Raw genomic sequence first — 26,968 nt, forward strand, 5'->3', positions numbered from 1 at the left:
ATAAGAACAACAGTGCAAAGGGGGGCAGAAGGGTGCCCAGACACTCAACAATATTTTCAATTATAACTCAAGTTTATACCGGAGAACTTGTGAGCGAAATTGAAGGGGAAAATGGCTGGGGCATCCAGCTACATAGATGGAAAAGCTTTAAGCGCTTTGGGTTAGCCATGGGGGTGGCAAAAAATAAATATAGAACAGAACCAGAAACAATAAACTGTGAAATGAAAACTGTACACGAGATATTGAGATAAATAAAAAGAACTCGAGACTGAACTTCGAATTTCAGTTAATTTGAAGAGTTCGTTTTTTGGGCTACTCGAGCACGGGTGGTTAGGGTGTTCGGGTCGGGTCGGGTCGGGGCGACGATGGAAGGAATTTCCATTGTGAAACAAATTCACTAAAACAAATCAAAACTTTTCACATAACTTTCGCATCAATCGGAGGGTGAAGGATGGAAGGGTGAAGGTGAAGGTGAGGGGAAACATGCATGCCAAGTAAATCAAAACAAAAAGCTTCGGAGAGCCACAACAAATTGTTGGATTGTGGACTTATAATAGTCCTTCCTACCCGTCACCATTCAGTCCGCAAATCCGTACAGACGTAGCACAAATTTCAAGCTCAAGTTTATCCAACAGCATTTTGTCTATGTGCATTGTTCCTCTTTTAATACACGAGTATTATTTTAGTACCCTATAAATGGGTAGACCGAAGGCGTAGAGTTATCTGTCTGTAACTTGGCAAAGCACAGTGACCTACACAGTAGATACTCTACTGTAAAATCTGGTGAAACAGAAAATACCTTTTTTCCAGGGTACTTGCAGGTTCGAACCTCTAGAGTGCCTTCTTTCCTTCTTCTTTTTTTCCATTATTTATCATGTGACTTGCCGCTTTATGCGTTTCATTTTCAATAGAACATTTGGAGAGTGTGTGTGGGCAGCTTGTAGAGGAGTACGTATACAGTGGGGATGTGGGAATGGACCGACAACTTCTTTGTGTTGATGACGTGTCAACTTTTGTGGAACTGCAAACTTTGCGCAAAATGAAGCGACAAAGAGAAACCTTCGCAGCAGCTCAAAAAGGGAAGAGAAAAAACACTAAAAAGAGGAAAACTTAAAAAAATAAAGGGACAGGGACAGGGAAGCAACACGATAAAGTTTTTTCCTTTTTCTTTAAATTGAATTAACTTGAGAGCAAACCCGAAGAGTGTTGGTTGTGCGACGGAGGCGGATGCTGATGCCCTTTACACCGGCGGAAAACTTACGATGATTTATTTGCTTCACATGGCAAAGTTAAGCGTCACTTTTTTCCCTGCCTCTTTTTCTGACTCCTGCAAAAAGCGTTACTGAGAGAAAAAAATTAAAAAACATATAAAAAGAGTTGGCAATGGGGATGCTGTTGAGAGAAACACAGATGTTGGACCAGTTTGCTGACCAGTAAGTGAATAACCCTTTAAGTTCATAATTTTCTTCTAATAGACTGATTTTAGAAAATTGTTTCTTACCAACATTTAGTCGTGATGTTTCAACAAATTTTTTTTCTAACGTTATCACAGAACTAGTGAATTTTACTTTATGATTCATAAAGAGTACAAATTCCCTTTATGGGTATGTGCATTTTTGTACCTGACACCAGAAAGGCTTACGTTTGTTGCTCTTCCCCTGTAATCCCTCCTGCCTTTAAACTCTGGGATCACACTGCAAGTTTATTTGTAAATGTGCAATGCAATGCCCCAGTTAAGCTTTCCGTTTCATATGCACAGCAATGTTGATAAGTAAGCTCCTTGACTGGCAGGTTTATAATGCTACAGCCAGCACTGTTACTACTCGCTTATTCATCAATGAAATAGACAAGCTAACTTAGATAACTATATGAAAGACAGCATTGAAAGGTGAAGTTAGGTGTACTATTAGTTCCTCTTGTGTTACAACAATCAAAAATTGTACCATGAATAAATCAGCAAATGGTAAGTTAAATACATACATATTGTCGCTACTACTATTTAAATTGTCTACAATTGGACAAATTGTTGGCTCAATATACCAATGTCCCGACTCGTCCTCGCACAGCAATTGATGCCTCAGCGCTGATAAACTTCACAGAGAAATGCATTTCCAAAAAAGATGAGACCGCAAAGAAATATTCGCTGTCATTATTCAACAAGCCAAACGGAACCGGGACAAGTGCGTTTAGATAAGGCGTGTAAAACAGCGGGAAAAAAAATGCCCAACTGCAGATCGGGCTTGGCCCGGCTGCGTAGACCAGTCGCAGCCAATCCAAGTGGAAGTCAAAGTCTGTCCCGGCACTGGCTGGCTTATCCGAGAAAACTAATTTGTTAAAATGTTGCCTGGCTTATTTGTCGTCGTTGTCGTTCGAGGACAATTTTGAAGCTGAAGCCGAAAACTCAGGCAAAATCTGAAATCTCGAGCATCCATCATAAGGTTGATGGGCGAGGCAAAGTGAGTCGATTTGAGCAGAGTCGGGGAACCGAGCGGGGCCGGGCCGGGCCGGGCCGGGAATGCGGACGACGAGGACGACTTTTGGCGTTCTCCAGGCGCCCCATCTTCAATGACATTTTCTGATGGAAAATAAGTAGAAATAAATTCGTGCAGCAAAGGAAGAGGCAGCCGTGGCAGGCGCAGGGGCTCTGCCATCGACTTGACTTCCTCGAGTCGAGTAAACTGCAAGTAAAATGCTTTGTGCGCTTTTGCTTCCTCGTCCAGGCTCTCCTCGGCTCCTCGGCTCCTTCTCTCCTTTCCACTCTCTCATGTTTATGCTTTGTATGCTCGTTAAGCTTTTTTATTTCCTCCTTTGTGTGTTTGTGTGTGTGTGTCAAAGCTTATTTGGCCCTCTGTACCGCTCTTTCTGTCTCTCTCGCTGCTTCTCCCTTTCTCTCCCTCTACCTCAAACGCTTTTCATTTTAATGCCAAAGCAATCGGCCCGTTACATATTAAATTTTTAAGTGGCTTTGGCTCGCTTTTTCTTCTGCTGTCTGTCTCTCTCAAAAGGACTGCCCGAAACAAGTATCGCCACAAGAGATGTTCCGACTAAAGGATACCCATAACTAGATTTGTTTTAGGATTTTTTCTACAACAAGAAAGTTTCTCAATACGGAGAGTGTGAGACCGTCGGCATAGCCATTTAATGAAAACATCTTCCCAGAGTAGTTCATTCTTTTCGCGGAATCCGCGGTACTACCTCTAGTTTCTGCGTCCTACAATGATCTACGCAACCATAATATACCCTATTATTCTTTGGTTAATGGGTAAAGCACCAACAACAACAACAGCATGCAAATTCTCATCGACATTGGGTGCGTTAATGGTTCGTGCTACTTTGCACAGGGCGAGGTCATGGTGGTTAGAGCTCAATGAGGTGTTGCCCATGATTTAGTTGGTTTGGCTTGGTTTAGTATCTATGTTCCCTGTAGTTGTAGTCCCTGGTTGTAGCTGTAGCTGTTGTTGTTGTTGCTGCTGTTGTTGTGGTTGCATTTTGCGGTTGACAGTAGGTAAGTACATAAATAGTCATTTAGTCCTTTGGTGGTTGAGAACTTAAATTTAAAATGGTTAAGTTTGAGGGCGGTTGGACGCTTGCTCTAATAGATATTTGCACCAAATGCAAAGACAGTTGCATGTTTTTCCTCCCCTTGAACCAATCTCTAATTAAACCGAATATCGATCGAATGTTTTTAGTCGCATTTAATCGAATTACAAATTTTTACATTTTTAATTCGGTTCACCGCAAAAGTTCAAACCTAATTTCATATTCGTCGCAGTTTAGAACAAAATTAATTCATTCCACAGAGCCAATCAAACCGAAACGCATCAAATATTAATAAATACGAAACTTATAAATTTTGCAGAAATATAATAAAACTTATTTTACTCACCGTGAGCCATCAACAAATCCGAAACGGCAACTTAAATTTTAACTACTTTGACCTTCGAGTTGGGTTATAATAAATTGTGAGCCATGAGTAAAAGTTTTGAGCTTGTCAGCGACTTCTCACTCTCTCCCTGCCTCCCTCTCTCTCTCTCTACCTCTCTCTCTCTGGCTAGAGTGTGTGTGTGAGTGTTTGAGTTTTTCGTGTTTTGAAAAACTCGCAACTGTAAAAACCAGAAAAAAACTTTGCCATGCTGCAGACATACATATCACTCTCCCAGAGTGTTGTATATGTGCGAAGGTTTTGTTGTAATATATTATGGTCAGTGGAGAGTTACATCCTTGCCCGTCCCCCCCTCCTTCTGCTCGGAAAAGTTTGCAAACAATGCCACATTAACACATTTGTTGAACGTATAATCAATTTGTAATTTGTAGCCGCAACAAATTCGTGGTATATAAGTCCGTAACAAAAAGCATGAGGCGGGGCCTCGAGTAAGTTTCAACCCCAAACCAGAAAAAAGGAAACTTTTATGTCAACACAAGAAACTCATACAGAACTATGGAATTGGGGTTAGGACAGGGGCAGGGCAGAACTTTCCGCATATTGGTACTGCAGCAGAGAAATCAGCAACCCGAATCAATGAAAATAACTTTAAGATTGAAGAAAGATTGTGTGGTGTTTGCTTGCTACAAGTAAAAGGGCCAAGCGCATCTGGTTTTGTCGATAAAGGATACAAGTTGATCAAAAACTGAAAGAAGAAATTAAAACATTCCTTCGATAAAACATTTTAAAGCTGAACTTAAGACTAAGGTTCTATAAATTTGAATTAATCCGCTATAGCAGTAGATCAGCCGTGAGTTAAGTATGTATTAACACAACATAGTAACTACCTCTCGTATATATATATAAAAAATATCAGTAGGGAAGTATAAGCACAGGGAACCAAATAAATTACCACCTTTCCTTATGAGGAAAGTCTTATGTACTAAGAGTACAATTGAAACCTAATATCGTAGCATAAGTTTCCAATCAGAAACTTCTTCGCAACAGAACAAAGTAAGGAAATGAAAATTCTACCAAAAAGTTTGATTCAATCTCTTTCTGCTCCTTTCAAATATTGTTCCCGATGACAGTTTTATATGGACATGATGAAAAAAAATTGACATACCAGGATGAGTTCCCAAACTGATTTTCAAAAACTTTCATAATTTATATTGCTTTGTATGCTGCACACACATACACGCATCCTCACATGTTGTATGTATATATATTTTAAGTCAACCCTCAAGTGTATAAATTTTTAACAATTTCACTTTCACACTTTGCCTTCCAGCGCGTGTGTTATGCAAATTGAGTGCAGCTGTTATCTGAGGAGAAGCCGCAAAAAAATGAAAATAAATAAAGAAAATAAAAAAGCGGAGAAGGGAGCAAACAGATAATGCTTGATAAATGTGTGTAGTCCCCATATATAGACCCCGAGACCCCCCTCAACACACAAGTCAATGGCCGCCAGATGACAACCGGGATAAAGAATTTTTCGCTCTCTCTTTTTCCTTAACAACATAAAGCGTCTTTTAACAGCTTGGCACCCCGCACACTCACCCAGTTCCCACGCGGCATGTCCCTCTTTATATGCAAATTTGCAAAAGGGTTAACATTTGACTGAAGGTCAGTTGGCATTTTGTTCGACTTTTCAACAATATAGATTGTATATCATTTTTTTTTTCCTCCCCCGCTACTCTATTTCCCTGTGTTGTTCATTTTTAACGACAAAATTGATTGACATTTTGTACCCTTGAGGCTGCTGTATTCAATATTCCGAGCGAAACGAAACGGAGATGAGTTTGTGTTGATAAACCCCTTTAAGCCATTTTTAGTTGATTGTGGTGCGGCGAAACAAAAAAAAGATCCCAATGGTTTCGTGGATCGACAATGCTCTACCCATTATTAAGACAATTGAACATTTCTATAACTATAACTGCAATGTTGAAATCCTTCGATATATGACTTTATATTTAAAAAAAAGCATTCAATTGAGTAAATTGTGTTAATGAACTGAATCGATATTATGGATCAACATAAAAAGGAAATAATGTGCCAGTCACATTCATCTTCAATAATTGATATGCCCCTACCAGCCCAAAATGTTGACATATAAATGGAAAAGTATGAAGTGGCTAAAGCGTGAACAAAGTACTTCAATAGAACAATATTCAATGTGTTGATGTGGGAATGCAAAGAGGAGGAAGTAAATCGATTGAGCATTTTTTAAATGCAGTCAAAAGTGTAGCATAAAATGCTAATAAATATGAGATCACATTGATATTAAATAAGGTTTAGTTTCAAATCCTATCTTCAACCTTCCAGTCTTAAATCTTTAGTAATGCAATAACATTCACATATCCATCTATTGGTCAGCATTTTCCTTCTTCCCCATTCATTTAGTCACAGTCATTTGCTGCCTAAGCCCATAAACCGGGACCGGAACCAGAACTAGAACAGGATCCAACTGTGGGAGAGGTTGCCAGAGACGGGCCACCTGTAAGCCGCATGCCAATCGCTGACAGGCAACGCTTAACGTGAAAATCCCTTAAATCGCTTCAGCTACAAACGAGGCTCTGGCTCCGACTCTGGTCCTGCTCTATGTCTGACCAGAACTGAATTGAAACCTAGTCCAGCCGCCGCTTTTGCGGACTTGAGGCTGCTGCTGCCCTGCTTGGCTTCCTGTTGCCATCGACAGAGCGGTAAACAAAAATGTTTTCATAGACACTACTACGGGTATTATGGTTAACGGAGGTGGCGGTGCGGTGTAGCACGGATATCTAGCTCTCTCTGGGGTATCATTAGCGTTGGTTGTTATAAATATTCTCTGCCCTACCCTCTGCAATGCTTTCCCACTCTGACTATCCCGGTTCTTTGTGTGGGCAACCGATTGGTGAGTAATGGCTTTGGTTAGATTTATAACTGTGGTCTGTCCTTGATTCGATTCAATGAAAATGTTTTGGTTCTAAATTTAACCAATCCTTTGGCTTGTGGATTTCTGCTTGCCAACACTTACTTCTTAGATGGTAAAACATTTAGCTGGAATTAAGGTGCATATTATAATCTCAGTTAATACAACAATTTTATTTGTTGGTTGACATTTTTGAGCAAGGATTTCTATGGATCACAGCAAAAGACATAAAATAAATGGAAGGTGAATGCGATAAATTCTCAAGTCGTTATATGTATCTCTTCAATGTAGTTCCATCTTAGGTCCATCGTATATATGAAACCAATTTGGATTTCGATGTAAATTTTAGCAGAAAATAGATTGAGGTTTATATCAGTCCGCTTTTGAATGATATTCCCTTTATGGATCAAGAATGTATCTATTTTCAATACAAGAGCGAATTTCTAATTACACAGAACTTTTCGCTGAGCGCCAAAAATGGAAATCGGTAAATGGAAATTGTGAAATGGCCAAAGCGAAATGAAATCATCAACAAATGCATAATTCAATTTTATGCCCCGTTGAACTTTCTAATGAATTATCACACAAAGTTCGATAGGACATGGCCGTACATAGACATGCAGACATACGAGAACGAGTATATTTCGATGGGCCAGGGAATTCGTGCAATGGGTTTTCCCTTTTTTTTTATTGCATTTCCATTACATTTCATTGCATTTTGAATTTTGTTTGTGTTTGTGTTTGTGTTTTCGTGTGCAATTTTGTATGCCGTTTGCTCGTGTTCGATACGCCTCCGATCCGATTTTACACACTGGAGTTTTTTCATCTATTCCGTGCCCTCTGCACGTATTTGTTGCCTTTTTCGCGTTCGTTTTGTTTCTTTCAGTTAATGAGCAATTTGATTGCCAGACTGCGAAAATATTTGCAAATTGTGCAAACACAATGGGCAACACCCCTAAAAAGACGAAACGAAAAATCCATCCAACGACTAGCGAAAAAGAAAGGAGCGGACTGGGGGAAAAACAATCATACGCAGCATATGCTAGAGTTCTTTCCGTCAGCCGCCATATTGCCATGTCTGAACTTTCTGTTGACGCATATTTAAAAATGCAAAAAAAGGCAACAGGACCAAAGAGACGAGCGACAGCCATAAAATAAACAGGTCGTTAGATTTAATACCCTTACATCGCTAACATTTATGACTTACAAAATGTTTTATATACCACATACCATGCCACTACCTAGGCGGAGTTTTTTCTGGAGTACCTGAAAAACTGCTAAGACATGTAGGTTCATTTATTAATTCCTGTTAGTGTCAGTATTTTCATCAAAAAATTAGAATATCCTCCATTAAAGGGCATAGCCAAAAAACAAACAAAGGCACACAAAGTTATAAACAAGTAATTGAAGTTTGAACCCAAGAGGACCGAGCTGGGGGAGAAGGAAGCTCTGGAGACAGACATGTGAGAGACACCCAGACAAGAACTTTTGTGGAGAGTGACTGATAAGCAGCTGGAAAATAAGGGGAAGACAACAGAAGGCGTTGAGCGTATGTGTTGTCAAGGAAAACTGGCAGAATGGATAAGGGAGTTCGCATCGCGAACGGGAACCCCACGGAGCCCTAGGGACCTGTGCTCTCTGTCGCTTTCCTAACTGACTTAATGAAAATGCTAAACGATTGTCAAGCAGCTGCGAAAGAAAGAACAGTAGCTCGTTATGAAATTAGAGTATGAAAAGTAGATAAAACATTAATATGCGGAAGCCACGACGCAGAATATAATATTTTTAAATATTTTGATTTCCTTACATCTATTTTCCATATTCCAATTATGTGTTAAGCTCCTTGTGATTGGTGATTATAACAGAGAAGTTTTTGTTGTTTTTATGTTTAAGCTTTAATTACACATACATGCCCTGTGTTGCGGAATTGTAAATATTAGAGCTGCATCTCTCCTACACATGGTCTTTCCCCCTAAACTAAACAAGATTTACATTTAAATTCAAATTTCAGCTGAAATAATAGACGAGACATTTTCTTACCCGCAGTCTGCCATCCCCTTTACCAAAATTCTATGTGGGATTTCTTTACTTCCACATGCGTCGTCTGGGAAACTCAAATCGAGCTAAAGAACCACAGCTTGGACCACAACATCTTTGGCAGAAGCTCTTAGTTAACGTTTGGGGACAGTGACTCGATATTAGAGTGAATTTAGCGAAATTAAGGTGAAACTTTACACTGACAATGTAATCATTGAGTAACTTACTAAAGAGCCACCACCTTCCTCATTCATAGCGCCTTCTTTTATTCTTGTAAATCTTTAAAAACCATCCCGACTTTATCGATTTCTAATTCCTCAAGGCTTACTAAATATATATTGAATATTTCCACAAAGTCCAGCCACTTTAAAGCTGCTTCAAAGCCTTAGTATCGCCAAATGCTGTTTAACGCAACATTTAACCAACGGATATGCCATCCCTTGAACCCACCCACAGCACAACCGACCTTCAGGCCACACTCTCCCGATCCACACCTATAAAATGCCCATAAAAGGCCAATTGGGAGATGGAAGAAGGGATGAGAAAAGGGAAGCAAAAAGGCCAGAAAGCAGCTTTGATGTTATTGCCGCAAATTAGCTAGAAATCTTTTTCCCACATCCCAAAAGTCCCTCTGGCCAACTACCCTATTTCAGCCCAATTTCTACCACCCATCACCCTCTTGCCATACCTTTATTTGACCGGCTTATTTTGGCTTTCAGTTTGGCCGATTATTTTACCTACAGAAGTGCGTATTCAATACATATTTGCTAGGAAAATAATTTAACTTCAATTGAGTGCGAGCATGTGCAGAATTTCAAATAAATTGCCGGAGCACACACTCGAAAGTTGAACAAAAAATAAATAGGAATAAAAATAGAATAAGAAACGCTACGATTCTTAGCATTTGGCAAAGTCCGTGTTCAAGTCTAAGCGGATTCTTCCTCTGGATGCTTCCTCATATTTCTCCATCCTGTCATCGGGTAGGAGTAGTGGCTGCAGCAGCAGCAGCAGGACGACGAGAACATTTTTGCTGCTTCAATAGTTCAAATACTATTTTATGCTTAGTTGATTATTGACTGCAAGTGGAAATTTACTTTTGCTTCATCTTCCATCCAAGAGTCCAGAGGCACAGCAGAGCAAACGAGATGCCGCACAGGCGGGAAGGAGGGAAGAGAAGGAAAAAGGAGAACAGCTTTTTTGGGTTAAGTCTGGCAGAACGTTAAAAATTGGCAGTCGAGAGAATTTTTGTTTGTTTTTCAACTTAGCACGGAAATTGTATTTCTGCTCTGCACAAAAAAAAACGAACACGCAAAAATCGGACAAAAACTTGTAAACAAATTGTGAGCACAACAGCAAAAACTATGTTCGTACACTCGTGTATATTTTTATTTCGGAATTGCTTTGGCAGGTTTGTTTGTTTGTCCAATAATGTTAAAGCTGATTCATTAAAAACTCTGGGCTTGTGAAAAAATATGTGATACAGATATTGTGTTCTATAATAATTATATTAAAACTAAGCCTGTTTTTAGACTGAGCAACTAAAACCTTTTTAATATTAAGCAAGACGAATCCATCAACATTTTCCGTGGAATCACCATTTAAATATCAAAGAATATCAGAGGAACATTTATTACAAATTTGGCAAAATGATTCAAATAAAAATCTACAAAAAACTAACAGCGCAACATTTATTACAAATGCACTAAAATTATTCACAGAGAGATTCGAGTATTCCCGAATATTTTTCATAAATTACAGCTCCACTATCTAATAGCTCAACAATTTGCAAATAATACTGACAGCTGTCATTTGGAAAAATTCTACATTTAAACTCAACAAACGTCCATAAAGAACTAAATTTAATACATTTACCAAATAAATTTACACGTTACCGAAATAAAATGTACAACGAGAAGAAAACGAAAATTCGCACAAAAAACTTTTCGCGTTGACCATGAGCCAAATAAATATTACAATTTAAAAACTCTGCTCCTCTGTGCGCCCAAAATATGGAGCATTACACAAATAGAAAAAAACTTTGGCCGTTGACTGTGAAAAATGTGTGTGAATGAGCTGACAGAAATACTCGTACTCATACATAAATATATCTGGAAATGTGGTACTCGTAGTCTACTTTAAATTCTATGGGGGGAGAGGGCCCATCCTCCATATTTGTTTGGCCTTAGTTTGGGCATTGTTTGATTTGGGTCTTGCTGCTGGCTGAGCCTCTCACACTGGGCCCCCCAACAATACGAAGTGCAGCCAAATTTGGCCACTCACGGAAAGAGCAGCTGCTACACTTTTGTGGCCAACATGCTTACATACATACCTCATCCTGAGCCATTCCATTGCATTCCATCTCCGGCTACCCACACTTGAAACTTTCGCTTTCAATGCGCTCTTCATGGAAAAACATTTTCCATGGCGATATCCCTGCAGAAACTGGGTTAACGAAGGTTCCCTAGAAAATGCGTTGCGCTACATGAAAATATGTAGTCTAGAGTAAAGGTAATACATTCGGTGGGGGAGTTGTGTCCTCATTTCGCTGGGAGCTGACCTTGTGGGCTTCAAGAAATTAATCAAATTTCAAGTGGAGAGCCCAAGAAAACAAACAGAATCTTTAAATTCAATTGGCAATGAAAGCGGGTAACAATGAACGACTTGGATAGAGAGGGTGAGGGTAGGATGGATAGACCGCTGCAGCTGTCGCCATTGACAGGAAGTCAAAAGTTGGCAGCCACCAAAAGCGGAACTGGAACTGACAGCAACAAACACACACAGACAGCCACCGCAACGAGGAACGACGAAGAAGAAGGAGGGTGGACGGACGCACAAAAAAATAAGGGACACAAATCTCTGAAAAAAAAAAGAGAAAATTTGATTTCCACAGACAACTAAAATATTTCTTGCCCCGCAGCCCAACCGCCTAAGCAATGGCAGCTGCTAGGACCGAAAGAAATCAAATTTTAATATAGAAAAGGAAAAAACGAGGGAAAATAAATGAAAAGGGAAAACAAGTGAAGGCTCTGCACGGGCACGGGCACGGGACTCGGGGCACGGGCGCTTCCGAGTGCGTTTTCCAGCTGTTTCCCTTCAGCGAGTATTTGTCATTTCTCTTTCTCTGAATTGACTGTCTCTATCCCTTTCTATTTCTTAGCTCTGCCCTGTCTCTGTGTGTCTCTCCTCTCTCTGTTTCTCAGCTTGTTTGCATGTGTTTCTCTGTCTGTTTGTGGTTGGTCCTTTCTCTGTTTTTTTTTGTTGCTGCTCAACAGGAAATTCGTTTCTCTTGCTGTTTTGTTTCCTCCGTATTTTGGTTACAAGTTTTTCTTTTATTTTTGAACGATTCTGAATATCTGTCCGTCCGTCCCACTCTTACTGATTTGGCAAATTGTGGACGGCACCCTTTTCCGCACTTTAAGTGTTTGATAGAAGAAAAACTATCGATTCTTTAAGAGAAAAAAATTCAGCAGAACGTTTTCCGCTCATTTCAACTTAAGCTACATTGTACTTACTTATATTTAGGCTAACTTCTAGCATCTTCTATCATCTTTCTTTATATTCTGGTAAGTCAACCTCACACTTAATTAAATCCACTTATTTTTGGTCAAATTATTTTACATAATGCGAGGCAACAAAAAAGCCAAAGTCGTGCAAGTGGGAGTGGCAACATCTCAAGCTCATTAATTTAACTTAAAAAATAAGAAAAGAGAAAGCGAGGAAGCGGGCAAGGAACATTTCAAGGCAAACAATACAGATAGAAGGAGGAACCGGATGTGCGGCCAGGTAGGGTCGGACGAATCCGAGAGAGCAGCAGAAGCAGCAGCAGCGGTAGCGGCAGCGGCATGGAAAAGTAGCACAAAAGCGGATTTTCATTCAAGGTGAAAGCAATCAATCAATATTCATGAAATCAGATTTAATTTTAAGCGCATTTAAGTTGGTTCCTCTTCCTCTCATTCTCATTCTCTCTCTCTCGTCTCTCGTCTTTTTCTTTTCTCCTCTCGCTCTCTCCTACGCTGTGGGTAATGATTCAGCATTAAATTTCTGGCTACTGGAGAAAGGAAACAACAAGAAACAACAAAATCAGAAACAGAAACAGCCACCAAAATGAGTAAAACGAAACGATGTCGACGTCAAAGCAAATGAAACTGAAGATGAGACGAGAAGAAATTTTCGGACGAACATCATTAGAAACTTGGGGGGACTACAGAGTTTTTCTGCAGAGGACTGAGATGGGTAGCTATATCCATCCAACCTTGCTAATTGTATGACAACTGGCGGAGGCGCTAAGGAGGGATCTGACGCCAGTGCGGAAATTCGTGCGACTGCCAGGGAGCTTCCCCACCTGGCGTCCCCCGTCAGACAGCGCAAAACTAAGCTGCCAATTCAATTTCGTAATCAGAGTGGCATGAAAAATTAAATAAAACATGCAAATAAAATTATTACGCGTAATTTGTGTACACAGGGGGCGAGGTTTGGCAGGGGCACGTGGTAGCTATGGAGTTGCAAAAAGAGATCTACCCATTTCTTGAATGATTGGCAGTTCATTTTTGCCTCTTGGGAAGCTGACATTTTGGTGGTTTGACACTTGTGCGACATGGGGAGCTAAATATTTAAAAAATTGAGGAAAAGGTATTTTATGATCTATCTAATTTAATGAAAATGGATTCGCATACATACATACATATGGATACATATGTATTCACATACAAGTCCACAGATAATTTTAACTACCTTTCCTGATGTGGTTAAGTAGAACGCAAAAGTTTCTTTGACCGGAAATTAGTCTTTGGGGGTTTTTTTTTTAATATATTATGCTTAAATTGTACTTTGTGTGTAAGCTTAACTTTTGACTGTCGTACATTTCCGAAACGCAATGTACAAATGATTTCTGTTTAATTAACGCTTTTTGTTTTATTTATTTAATTTTATGATTTTAAAGCTTAATTAAAATTTAATGAAATGAAAATACTCCGCTCACATTTTGAATGCAGCAGCATGGTCGGGAATGAGGCCCGAATGGCGTGCTCCAGGCTCCATACCAAGCCGGGGGTTGGTCATCATCCGCCAGACAAAAGCAAAAGTTAATGAAGTCTTTAATTAAGTTTTTTATATCCCCGAGAATGTATGAGTATGAGTGTAGGTATGAGTGCAGGCATGAGTGTATGTATATGTGTGGTAAAGTCTCGGTTTACGGACGCCACAACTATCAGGAGCATTTCCACGGAGTGGCACCTAAGGGATGGGAGTATGTGGTTAAGCTGGACCGAAAGGAAATTCAAAACTAACAGAAAAAAAATCACTTTAACCCCAAAGCACTGGGTGGGGATAATCTCACATGTGTATCAGGGATTGATGAGGCTGAAGCCGGGAGGAGCTGTTGTACTGGCCCATTTTTCACAATCCCTTTCCCGCTGTTGACCTTTTTCTGGTCTATCTACTCTGCCACCCAATCTAATCCCTCTCCTCCTTTATCACTTATTTTATCTCTTTCGGAGATTTGTAAATTTGTGAAGCATTTTTTAATGTCCCTAATTTTATTCCAGCTCCTGCCCGGGTCTTCATGATTCTCGGCGGCTGTTTTTGCTTCGGCTACTGCCTCGGCCACTGTTTCTGTTTCTGTTTGGACATGTGTTGCTGGATAAACTTTCTCATTGTTGTTGTACATCACACAAGCGGCTTTATTGGTCAGCAGGGGTTAAACATGGTGCCACACCAGCCACGGCAGAGCCCAGTAGCAACAATACGGTAACCGAGTTAGTTTGTCAGCCTCGGCATTAAATATACCCACCAAGCCCCCCAACCGCCTGCCCAGGCTCCCACGCTGTATCATTTGCCTCATTTCCATCTACCAACGATGTTCGCCGCGGGTTATTTGTTGGGTTCAAAGTTCTGGCCTGGAAAGTGGGAGTGGGGAATGAGATTGGGACTGCGATTCCGGTTTTCTGGGGTTTCTCCTGCCCTCTCGCCCGGTCCGCTCTTGGGGTTTGTGCACCATTTTTCGCTTATTTAGTGCTCTAATGGGGCATAAGTGTGATTTGGCAAGTGTTTAATGAGCTTTTCACTTTTTCCCCTAGTTTTATTATATATTCTTTTATTCCCCGAACGGTGCTGGACTTTATGTGTGTGAGTTAGGAGTCAAAAGTGCACATATGATGTTTTGATTATATGCGGATTATAAGTGAGGACGCCATAAATTAGAGCTTCAGGGTTTGTTAAATATAAAATTAAACCTTGCATATATTCTAGAATCGGAAAGTTCAAAAAATTAAATATCATTATATACACTTAATTTATTTTATTATATTTATATTTATTAATTTAGCCACAAGAGAAAACTGTACGAACTCAGGAAATGAGTACCTGATAGACTCTACCATTCTATCACCAGCTATCTAAGTAAACGATCATTGAAAGTAGGTAGCCTGCTTTGGACATCAATGTAGGTACACATAAATTACTTCGCAATATATTAGCCGCAATAAAAATGTATCCACTAACATTTGCAATGCATTAATTAAAAATTTGAAACGACATGTTTTCTCTTTCTCTTATTTTCTTTTTTCTTTAATAACATGATGGATGGCACATTCAAATATGTCCGAATATTGACAAAATGACCTGCCTTAATCATTATAAATATGTTATAGAGGTGGCTCTAATTAATCATTCTCCCTGTCAAACAAGTCTCATTTCTGCTTTGATCTTTCCTTGATGCATTCCGTAAATATCTAATATCAATTTTTTGCTCCCAGCTCGAGGCACAGTCGTCTCGCTGTACACTATTGCTTGCAGCATCTGCCTGCTTGCCCCAAATGTGCTGCTTGTACACGGCCCAGGAGAAACCCACAACCTATCACAACAATTTCTGAAGGATGTAACTCGATTCTGCTCTAGACGAGACTTGGCCTCGGCGACGAGCAGTGGTGGCTCAACGCTAACCCCCTTTATAGGTCAGTGGGAAATATGTGTGTTTTGCTGGAGAAATATTCCCACTGCGAGAGCGAAAGCTTCTGAGAGAGCTTTTGGGGTTTTTTCGACATCGAACAAACTCGGAAATTGTCCCAAACTGTGGTTCAACAGGGGGAAATGTTGTACAACATTTCGTATGAAAGAGAAAAATGTCTAACAGAAAACATTTTAATATTAAAAAAATCAGTGAAAAAAATACAGATTATGTTAAAATTTTAATTTGATCAAAAGACAAAATATGTACCTAGATAATAATACGTTTTAATGGCAGCCGCAGCATTTAATTATATTATTAACTAAACATATTCAAAGAGCTTCGAATAAAATGTTTGCATTTCATTTTTCTATGAATTCTCAATCCATCTCTATTAATAATAATAATTAATCGAATGAATACAAAATTACATATTTAATCCCATATGACTGATATTCAATTTAAAGAACTCTTTTTTTCAAAATATAAGACCAATTTCGTTAATCAAATAAACCAATCTCGTTTGAATCTCTGCTCAGAACTTTCCAAGAATCCAATCGTTGACATTACGCTGCGGAATGGTATGGCTGTGCCGTAACTCTATACTAAATACGCTAATATTTACACTAATTTGATTAAAAGCATTTTAATGGCTTCAAGATTTGGATGCCCCGCAGGTAAATGTTCCAGCATTCATTTTGTTTGGGTTGCCAGTGAGCTTGCTCGTCCTCGCAATCTGGCTCCCTGGCCATCATTTCGCCTAGGCGGAAGTTTGGTCTGATGCAACGGAAGTGCATACACACATACCCACACCTCTCTCTCCCTTACAACCATTCAAAATGGCCGCCCATTTAACGCATGTGTTTGCACGCCTCGGCTCAAGTCAATCCCCCAAGTCAGAGGAGAAGCCAGGCCAGAGAATACGCCAAGGAATTTTCGGAACTGATGGTTTACGGGAGAGATGGCATGGGCCGGATTGAGAGAGGGGCATCCCAAACTCAAGTCGAAGGAATGTTCCGTCGTTCGTCTTGGCTTGCTTCTTTTTGCGTTACTTCTTTCTCTCTTTGGTCTTTTAGCCATTTCAGCAGAAAACTCAACCAACTCGCACAACCAAAAGGCTAAAAGTTCAAATGCAGCAGCAGCAGCTCTGCCATTTTTACCTGACTGCAAGAAAGTTTTTCATTTGATTTTTCACTTCTACCACCAGCTCCCCCCCGTGGCTCAGTGTTTGAGTTGTAGTAGAAAACATTTTTCTGGTATTTTGGGTGCCTGCGGGCAGCCCTCTCACTCTCTCTCTCTCTCTCCGCTCTACCTCTTGCCAACCCTTTACCCGTTTCGCTTTGGCTAGGGCCAGGACTAAATGTTCGAACTGCTCGTATTGGATTACTTGCGGATTTGTCCTTGCCGTTATTCGCTGGTCAGTTAAACCGGAACCAATACTCGCTCTCTGTTTCTCTTTTTCGATCTCAGTCTCTCCTCTGGACTACTCTGATTACAACCCACAGGGGCGGGGTATCCGTCATACTTTATTTGTTTTTCCCGCTAAGCGGAGAAGTTCAGCCATCAACCAAAACTTCAACTGCAGCGCAAGTCAAATTTTTGACCAGACCCACTGAACGGCGTCAAAAGTTTCCAACTCAACGTCTTGGCACTTTTGCATATTTCCACCAAAGAATACAGAAAGAGTCGCTGGAAGGGGAATGGCTGCGGATGTTGGCAGCTGTAGAGGTAGTAGGATAAGTAGAAGAATTCTTTCTTTTGCCAAGACGAAACTGAAAATACTCTGGTCAGGATAGCGAAAGGCTTAAACCATTGTGGATTATGAGCTGTATATGGTGAGTTCTAATAAATATTAAAAAAAAATATAAAAGTAACAAATAGTTAATCTAAGCAGATCCACCAATGCTGTTGCAGCACCAACCCAATTCCTTGCCCTTTAACCCAAACTCTTTATAAAATCATGATACCTTTGAGTGGATGACAGGGTCAAGTATTCTCATGCCCCCATTTCCGTGCCTTTCTATTCATCCAGACGTCGTTTATCAGAGGTCTGCTGCTGTCTTCGCTCGGCTGCATCTTTCTTTTAAACACTTACTTAAGTGGAAATTTATGTTGTTTTTCTAACCGTCCTGGGGGCTGCAGGGCTATTGGTGCGCAAATGTTGCATTTGATATGTGCCAGACGAGAGACCACAGCTCCAGCTGCAGTACCAGTGCCAGTGCCAGTCCAACCCAAGTCCAAGCCATTTGTTGATGCGCCCGCTGCACCCTCACACAGATATAGAATTAAGTATCTATGTGCATGTAAAGACAAGTTGGCAAAGTTAAAGTTTTTCTTTAACAAGATAACACGCACCAGCATGAAAAACTGTGGCCAAAACTTTTTCCACGGCAGTTGAAAAGCGAGTAAAAAAGAATCCGAATGCAGGCGGAAAATTGTCCGAGGAAGAGAGTGAAACAGCCAAAGGCAAATAAATGGTAATAAAAGTATACAGTTTTAAAGAAATTTTCCACTCTGCACAACGGAAATTGGGATTTTCATTTCCCATTCTCTGTTAATGAGCGGCCATATACATGTACCTGACCTTTTCCATGCACGAACACGTACGCACGAGTATGTACACCTGAAGGAAAAAACCAACCGCCAGAAACCTCAATTTACAGCCATCACTCTGACAGAGAGCTCAAAAAAATGAACGAAACACGATCAGAACTCATTGAAAACAAAAATTACGCAAAAAAAGGGAACAGCAGCGTCGGCAGCAGCAACATTTTCAGAGTTGCCAGTCACCAGACAATGCACCAGAGTTTCACTCTTCAGTAGTTGGAGCAACAAGAACAACCTCGTCCCTTCATCATCATCATCATCGGCATCATAGGCAGAGAGACAGGCCAGAAACGAATCGCAAACAAAAAACAAACAGCCAAAAAAATCACAAAACTTCACACAAAAAGCACTCAAAATATTGTTGATTATGCCAGCACACAGACGCACCCAGCCACAGACACTCTTCGCATTCGGCATGCCCAACAAAAGCAAGTTTTTGGACTATAAGTTACCCAGTAATTATAGTAATTCACAGTAAGTCCCGTGCAAACGATCCAAATACAATTTAAATATAGTTGGATTTTCGCATGCTGCAGGCTTTGAACCAAATATAGATCTTAAGGAATGCTTTATCATATTTCAGACATATTCCCGATCTCTTCAGTGCAACATATTTATGTACAAATACAGCATACCCTTTGGGCTCTACGCGTCCTGGATGGAGAGAAAAAAATAGCGCAATGAACGTCGTCATATGGCTCTATTCCCGTTCCGTTCTCTACGTTCCGTTCCTCTGTGCACTCATAAAAACAAAGCAGAAAAGCTCGGCGAAAACTGTTTTTTCGACGTTAGCTCGTTCCGCTTTTTCCCAAATTTTCCTTTTTTTGAGTGTCTTCGGTGTTTAGTTTTGGGTCATTGCGCATTGTTATTGTTTTGTCAGGAGAGAGGGCATCGGCTGCATATTTGTTCTACGCCCTTTGCCGCCCAAAAACCGCCCACAACAGCCAAGAGAGAAAGAGATAGGCTGGCCAAGGTACAGAGACAGAGAGCGCGAGAGGGGAAGAGGTACTCGCAGTGCGATACTGTGCAGTGTCTCGTTATCCATTGAAAACTTTGCCTGTGCACCAATTCTGTTTGCGTTTCTTTTTCGAGCCTCTTGTTTTTTGGCGTGTTACTCTTTCGGAACCAGGATCCATTAACAGTGTAAATGCTATACTGATTTACTCTATCTATCCTTAAAGTACGTTACTAAGTATTTAATTTTCACTCAGAGTTTTACCTTATTTGAGTATCCATTTGATCTTTAGATTCAGATTCTTATAGAGCATCGAAACTTCTCTATGCACCAACCACATTCTTCATTTTTGTTCGCTTTTCCAAATAACAGTAATTGCTGCCATCATGTTTTGTGTGTGTGTGTGTGAGGGGGCGAGCGGGTATGTGTGTGCAATAGGGATCCTTGAATTGCATTGCACTAAATGGTGAAAATTGTTGTTGACTTTGCTTTGGTTGTCAGCTCCCAGCTCCCAATCCATTTCAATTGCTGCCTCGAATTCGGCTAATCACAAACAAACTTGATAAGCTTAAAACTATATTTTAAGCCTTTTGTTTTAGAGGGCGGACTCCCTAATTAAAGAGGACGTTGCGAAAGCATTTTCGACCATCGGCCCCGTCAACTTAACTAACAACCCAACTTGCCTTTTAATGACTTTGACTTTTAATTTAATTTAGCGCATACCTGAAAAGTTCTCTCTGCCTTTTAAGCTGCTACCAGTTACCGCCAGCGCCTCTCTGCTCCCTTCCAGAGTTACAGACTTTTCTGAAATCATTTTTCGAACTGCATTTGCATTAAAATACACTCCAAGCTGGACCTGGAGGAGTACCTACCGATTTTGCCCTATCCTTTCTGATGCAAAACTTTGCTCGCAGTTAAGAATAACATTACTTAAGCTTCCTCTCTCCTGGAATTATCAACAACATGTCAAACTGCCAAAAAGTGTGCAACTCTAAAACGCACTAAGTGCTGCAACTTTGGGTGTTGATAGTTGGGCTTGAATCCACGCCGTTGTTGGCTTTATAAAGGTAACAGAAAATGATTATAAAATGCTCTAAAAAGATTTTATACGAGCAAAAGGAGCCATAATAATTACAGATATTTAATTTAATATTTAATTTATTGAAACCTTGTTAGCTTCAGAAATATGCTAAAAATACATTTTATTTAAATTATTTTCCATTTACTTCCAAGCCTTTCGCTACTGGCTTTTTGATTGCCAGCAGCCAACAAAAAATGCTAATTTAATTCACATTTCGGCTTTGTTTTAATTGAATGCATAAATTAAAAATTCCTGCATGTGTGTGCGAGTCTGTCTGTGGCTCTAATTAAACGCCCCATTGCCTAAACACACTCCTACTCTAGCGCCCTCTGTCCCTGCCACTCAATCACTTTCGCTTAATCAGCGGAGGGTGTCGGCACAGGTAAGCCGACTCGCTCCGCAACTCCTCCCAATAAAGCAACGAAGGATATTCCTCAGGCCACGAAAAGGAGCCCAGGGCCCTGGGCCAAGGAGAAGCTGATTGCTTAATAATATTTTGTGATGATGTGAATTTACTTTTATTTCTCATTTGGGAGAAAGCCAACCCCAAAAACTCAGGCTCCCCTTCATCATTGGCTTTTGGGGGCAAATCAGCTCAGGGACCCCGAAACAGGTGACAGAATTTCCTTTTCTTTTTATTCTTTCTTTTTTATTTTTTTTTTGGGGAACGTGTGAAGCTTGCTGCGTTGCCAAAACATGTGTAAATATTCATAAGAGTGTGTGTTTGTTTGCGATTCCCTTTTGTTTTCTTCAATGTGGAATCGGGTTTCGTTACGTTTTTGGGGTTGAATGTGCAGGCACCCTGTTCCACATTCTGCGGCATTTGTTTGCCTCAGCGATAAAAATGTAAATTTATGAAGTTTTAATCAATTTGGGGAATTCTCGCTTTCGTTCTTTGTCGCCGTTTTTTTGCTCGGCTCTTTGTTCTGCCGTTTGTTTGCGGGCCCCAAAAGGCAAACACAGACGGCAGACAACAGAAATTGCGTTTTTGCGAAACATTTAAAACATATTCCCGGCCTTTTCGGCTCACTTTCCCTTTTTTCGTTTTTTGTTTTTCGGCAGCCGTGTAAAGCGACGCACCATAAAGACCCTAATAAAATTTTAATTTAGTGTTATTTGTCACCAGAGGGCATACAAACCCGTAATACAGATGAATGTATCTTACTTTGGGATGTACTGGTTTTCCTTTTTGCAAGAGTTGGGTGTTAACTTGTGAAGGTTTGCCCCAAATGAATTGTGAATTGGAGCTGTCCTGCTATAAGAAGTGGCTCTTGAAAATTGGTAATTTTATGATTTACTCAAACAATTCATAATATTTTATTGAACTAATTGACACGCCGCAACGCGGCACACACTCGCACTCGTAAATATTGAGAGACGTAACATTATATTTATTATTTAATTACCATAAAGCAAATACAGGAATATCCTGGCAGCTCCCGAACAAATTGATTGTTTATTGCAGACACACATTAGCAGACGCAGTGGCAATTTCAGTCACAGCTATTGTATTTCGGCTCTGTCACATGCTGCGTGCACGCAATGTGGTGAAGAGATTCCGGCCTCCCGAAGGCAGACCAAAAGCCGCCACAAATAATTCACCAGCCGGGACGGTGGGGATGGGAGTTATGAAACACGACCGCTGGCCAAGGCGAATTATGAACGGGGACTAGAACGAAATGGAGAGCGCAAGTGCGAGACGAAGTCGTAGTGGTGATGAGGGAGGTAGGAAGCAAGAGCGGATGCTGTGAGACTGTCACAACTGCGGCAACGGTAATTGCCAATGTCCACTGTCCACGAGACCAGTACAATCCTGTCGACCATTTGGGAAGCGCGCTGCCTTTTCTGCTTTATTTATGCTCTTTATAGCTGGGTGGTGAGTGGAGGACAGGGAGCATAGTGGGTGATTTGGTGGTTTTAGTGGCTCGGTGTCAGTAGGTGCGGACTACATTACTCCCAGCATAATTTTAATGTGCGTGGAAAGCGACGGCAGCGACGAGAACAAACTAAACAACAAGCATAAAACAAAAAGGTTTGGAAACAAAGTGCCAGCCATGGGAACAACCGAATGCCCTATAAACATTCTCCTTCTCTATCCCTATCGAAAATACTCACAAGAGTAAACAGCTCTATTCTACCATATAAAACAGGCAAGAAAAATACACGTAAAAAAGTCAGAACCAAGGATGGTACAACGGAAACAAAAGAGAGCGGGCCAAGTGGGGCTATGCTCGTACTCGTGCTGGTTGTATTGTCACTGTTTAGTTAGTAGTGGTTATTTATGTGCCATTAGCAAGTACCAAAACGCATTTGGAGGTTGGGTAAGGAGCAGGCCTACTCCACTCGATTTATGCTCCAAGCGGCACGGCCAAAATGGCTCATAAATTCTGGCTGCACGACAAAAAGTGTGCAACTGGTTTCAATATTTCGGCGTCTCTTATTATCAACAGCAATCATTTATACCTCTCAGTGCTCCTCCTCTTCGTGTGCTTCTTTTTTACAAACACACACACACGCACACACATCTCGAGTCTCATTGTCGAGTCGTGGGCCTGTTTTATCGGCGTTTGTTTTACTTCCGACATCGGAACCAGAAACGGAAATTTCTCATTTCAGTACATTTCCGCCTCGCGCGAGCACACACACACACACGCAGAGAAAAGTGCTTGGCTGGGAGAGAGAGAGAGAGAAAGAAAGAGAGGTTGAATGGGGGAAACATATTCAGATCGTATTCATAATGTGGTGGATAGGGTACGAGTAGGTCGGGTTTGCCTTTAAATGAAAAATAAACAAGGGAATCGTATCCAACGGCAGGGCACAAACATTCATTGTAACAAATATGCCAGTATTAGAAACGATAAAAGGATACAAGGCAGAAGCTAGTGGAGAAAGGAGAAATGAGAAGGGGCGACGAGAACAAGCACAGAAAATCGCCAGCAAAATGTTTTAAAAACTGCCAAAGGCGTAATTTTTCCTTTCAAGTCTTCCCTTTTGTCTTTGGCTAAGGAATTTTCCCAGAACTTTGACTTGATATTGCGCATGATGGAGGAGGGTCTCGGGGGCCGAAGAGTCGGAGAGTCGAGGCTACTAGGTCGATGGCAGTTGACATCGGTTTGTTGTTTTGCATATTTCCCCTCATGTTTATTGTAAATTTCTCTTTGTTGTTCATTTACGAGTATGTCATTGTGTTACTGTGATTTGTCTTGTGTCTGATGCCAACATGCGGAAACGAGCATTTCAACGTCAATGTGAATGCTGACCAACTAAGAGTGCGTGCATTGTAAAGTGCTTTAAATTATTTTAAATATTTGTATCTGACATCTAAAACAAAATCAACATAGTAATTCATCTAGTACTCGCATCAGTTTCTCACTAGGTAAACACAAAATCTAAACAAATCCTAGTAAGAAATAATTATTTCAATATTTTGTCAGAGATGAATTCAGAGATAGATCTAATATCTGCGGTGGAAGGAACAACCCACAACGCAATGTCAACGGATTCCACAACTTTTCGGGATTCGTTACCAAGCCAAGCTTCGCCTGTGGCCAACTCAACCCCAATTCGAGCTGAGCGACTGACTGGTGGACAGCCCCGGCTTTCCGTTGCCTTTGACTCTCCGTTCATGCGTCGCATTCCACTATCTTTGGCCCACATAAAGGGACGATCAGGTGTTATTAGGCAGCCCTCGGTTGTCTACTCGCCGAATTTCTTGCGTCGCATACCCAGAACTTTCTCCCAGATCAAGGGACGAACAGTTACAAAAATTACCCAAAATCTTAATCCAAATGCAAAAGATACTTCGAGTTTGAATGAAACCAACGCATCGCCCGTGGCTCCTGAAAGCACTTCCCTTGAGCACGTGAGTATATATTGAAAAACTAAAACTTATTGTAAGTAATTGATCCACTCAGTTGTTTGAAGCTGAATTGGTAGACTTGGAAGTGGTTGGGTCAGCTGTGGAAGCCGTTGGGTCAGCTGTGGAAGCTGTTGGGTCGGCTACAGAAGTTTTTGGAACAACATTTACACTCCTTGGAGAAGCTATGATCTCGGAGGAGCAGCGGGTGCCAGAGACACAAGCCGTGCCAGTGGAAGAGGAAATGACGGACAAAAAAGCCACATTCCCATGTTCTATATCATAGCCTAAATCAAATGACTCTTAAAGAATACACAAAACTGTTGCTGTTGTTGCTCTTAACACCACATACTGCACTACGAAATCCTTCAATTAACTTTGGCGCTGCATAAACAAAAAAAAATATATTACACATTGAAAAAAACTCCCCGACTCTCAATATCAAAGAAGTCGAGGGTCTACAGACCTTTGCGTTAATTTAACACGTAGATTGGTATTAGGGAGTGTCCGACCCATTCATTCGCTCACCTGTACAACTCTTTTCATTATGTTGCCCAGAACTTCCACTCGAGTGAATTTCTGGGCGAACGAATTCAATTTGCATATTTTGACAGAAGAGCCGAACGGAGAACAAAAAATGTGACCCAGAAGAGAAATGAATGCCTGGCGCTAATTACAAGAATTTATTGAAATCAAAAGTGTCCACTGGCAGAGAGTTTGGGGGAGGGCAAAAGAATGGTCGGCGATGGGTGGTGAAAATCGGCTTTTCCCCTACCAGGGCTGAGCGAACGGGTCTTTCGGGCTCCAATTATTGACACTTGACCAAACGGCCAAGCGACCAAAATGGTAATTTCTATTAAAAACTTTACGAACAATTTTTGTTGGAAAGAATTTTCTCTGATACTTTTTCTCCTGTTTTTTGGGTCATTTTTGTTTGAAGCCAACGAAGTAATGAAAGTGCTGGGACGAACAGAAAAGTTTTCGATTTCAGTGCTTTTACAAATTGGCATTAATTAATTTTCAATGTTTTTTTTTCGCCTTTTTTTATTCTTAGTCTCGTACTTGAAGTTTTTTGGCAAATTGCATTTGGTTTTTAATGAAAAATATTTACCAATTTGTACGGCATCAAAGAACACTGAAGGGGCAGCGGAGTTTACATTATATTCCTAATCCTACAGAATCCAGCAGTATAGCAAGGGAAACTCAACTAAACACATAAATACAGCTAAAAATATATACACACCTCAACATACTGGTGTTGTTCTTGAACTCGCTGCATACTTTTTTCAATTAAAACCATCCCCAGCTTGGACCCACAAATACATTTTTATGTGTTTTTTCTACTTTTTTTTGGATATACAGAGCTGCAAAATATAATCTTTCATTTCGGCGGGACCCTGCTCTACCTTCAACTGTGCGAATCATATAAATAATTCCTTTTCATTATATTTTTGTACAACTTTTCGCGCGTGCTCTTTTTTTTATGCTACATGTTTCGTATCTTCTTGCGGCTGGCCTTGTGCCTAATATGAATTTTATGCAAAAAGCGCTCTGGTTAGGTTGGGCAAGGGCATGGGCACGGGCTCTAGAGAGATAGGAGGAAGCCTGGCTTTGGCCATAATGCTTAACAGGTTGTGTTACCCTTTTTTTACCTCAGCGTGTGGCATTAAAAAATTTAATGTTGTTATTATGGCACGCGAAACTGTTAAAAGAAATTCGTGGAAGAATGTTAAAGAAATATAAAAATAAAACCGTTCCCTCATTCATAAAGTTAACCATTTTTTTCCATATTTATAATGTTAATAAGTTGGGTTAAAATTGGGAAAAATCATTAAAAAGAAAGGAGAGTCCATACACGCAGGGTGAAAGCCTCCATTGAGTATAGGTAATTCCTTTTAAGACTTTATGCTGCCTGAGCTACCATCGCTGTAGTGAGGTTTGCATTGTTGCGAGCTTAGACACCTTTCTTCTTTGTTGTATCTGAGAGACTACGATCATTCAATTAATGCTCTTTAAAATCGATAATCTCCAAGTTGTTCCCAAAGTTCCGGCCATTCTTTATCATCATGCCAAACATTAGGAAATTTACAAACTGCTAGAAAACTTTTGTGTTGTTTTATTGCAACCAACATCAGTTGGCCAAATATAAAAACTTTTCAGTACAGTGTCTATGTACATAGATACATATACATATGTATGTATGTACATACATATATGTGAAAAAAGTGTCCAGTAAAGTCGTGTGAAGGAAAGTTTTCCTCGCAGAAAGGGGCGATGGCTATAAACTTGAGTTTGCCGAGTGGTTTTTTTTGTTTTTCCCAACACGCTTTGCAGTTCGATGTGGTCAAGTTTTGCTCACTAAGCGAAACTAATGTCAAAGTGGCGAAGCGCGAAAAGAGTTGCTCCACTCCGCTCTGCTCCAGCCAGCCCGCACGACGGGAAAATGTTGGAAAACTAAGAAAAATGAGACGATAATGGCTGCGATATTACTCCAAAAGCAGAGTGCTCTGGGCTCCTCATAAAGAAGGAGGTTTTATTACACAAAACTTCGGCCCCGAACCATCGAAATCAAATTTACTAATCATCGGATCTGACTTACTTACATTCGTACAGGTTCATGTAGAGATGTACATCTCTACCAAGGCCATAAATCACT

At 40.5% G+C, this 26,968-nt stretch overlaps 1 protein-coding gene across 1 annotated transcript; it reads left to right on the forward strand.

The window, feature by feature from the left end:
• Positions 1 to 7,554: 7,554 nt before the first annotated feature.
• Positions 7,555 to 24,625, forward strand: LOC117900836. Its single transcript, XM_034811347.1, has 3 exons — positions 7,555 to 7,566; positions 23,891 to 24,318; positions 24,371 to 24,625. The coding sequence occupies exons 2-3, from the start codon at positions 23,893 to 23,895 to the stop codon at positions 24,596 to 24,598; spliced, it is 654 nt and encodes a 217-aa protein (XP_034667238.1). The 5' UTR covers positions 7,555 to 7,566; positions 23,891 to 23,892; the 3' UTR covers positions 24,599 to 24,625.
• Positions 24,626 to 26,968: the final 2,343 nt, after the last annotated feature.

This window comes from Drosophila subobscura, chromosome U (genome assembly GCF_008121235.1).
Source record: "Drosophila subobscura isolate 14011-0131.10 chromosome U, UCBerk_Dsub_1.0, whole genome shotgun sequence".
In the NCBI taxonomy this organism is placed as follows: domain Eukaryota; kingdom Metazoa; phylum Arthropoda; class Insecta; order Diptera; family Drosophilidae; genus Drosophila; species Drosophila subobscura.

What these genes read in the sequence shown, in the direction of transcription:
- LOC117900836 (XM_034811347.1), top strand. Translation starts at nt 23,893, where the DNA reads ATGAATTCAGAGATAGATCTAATATCTGCGGTGGAAGGAACAACCCAC. An exon ending in AAAGCACTTCCCTTGAGCAC is followed by an intron (nt 24,319 to 24,370) that starts GTGAGTATATAT and finishes TGATCCACTCAG; the next exon opens with TTGTTTGAAGCTGAATTGGT.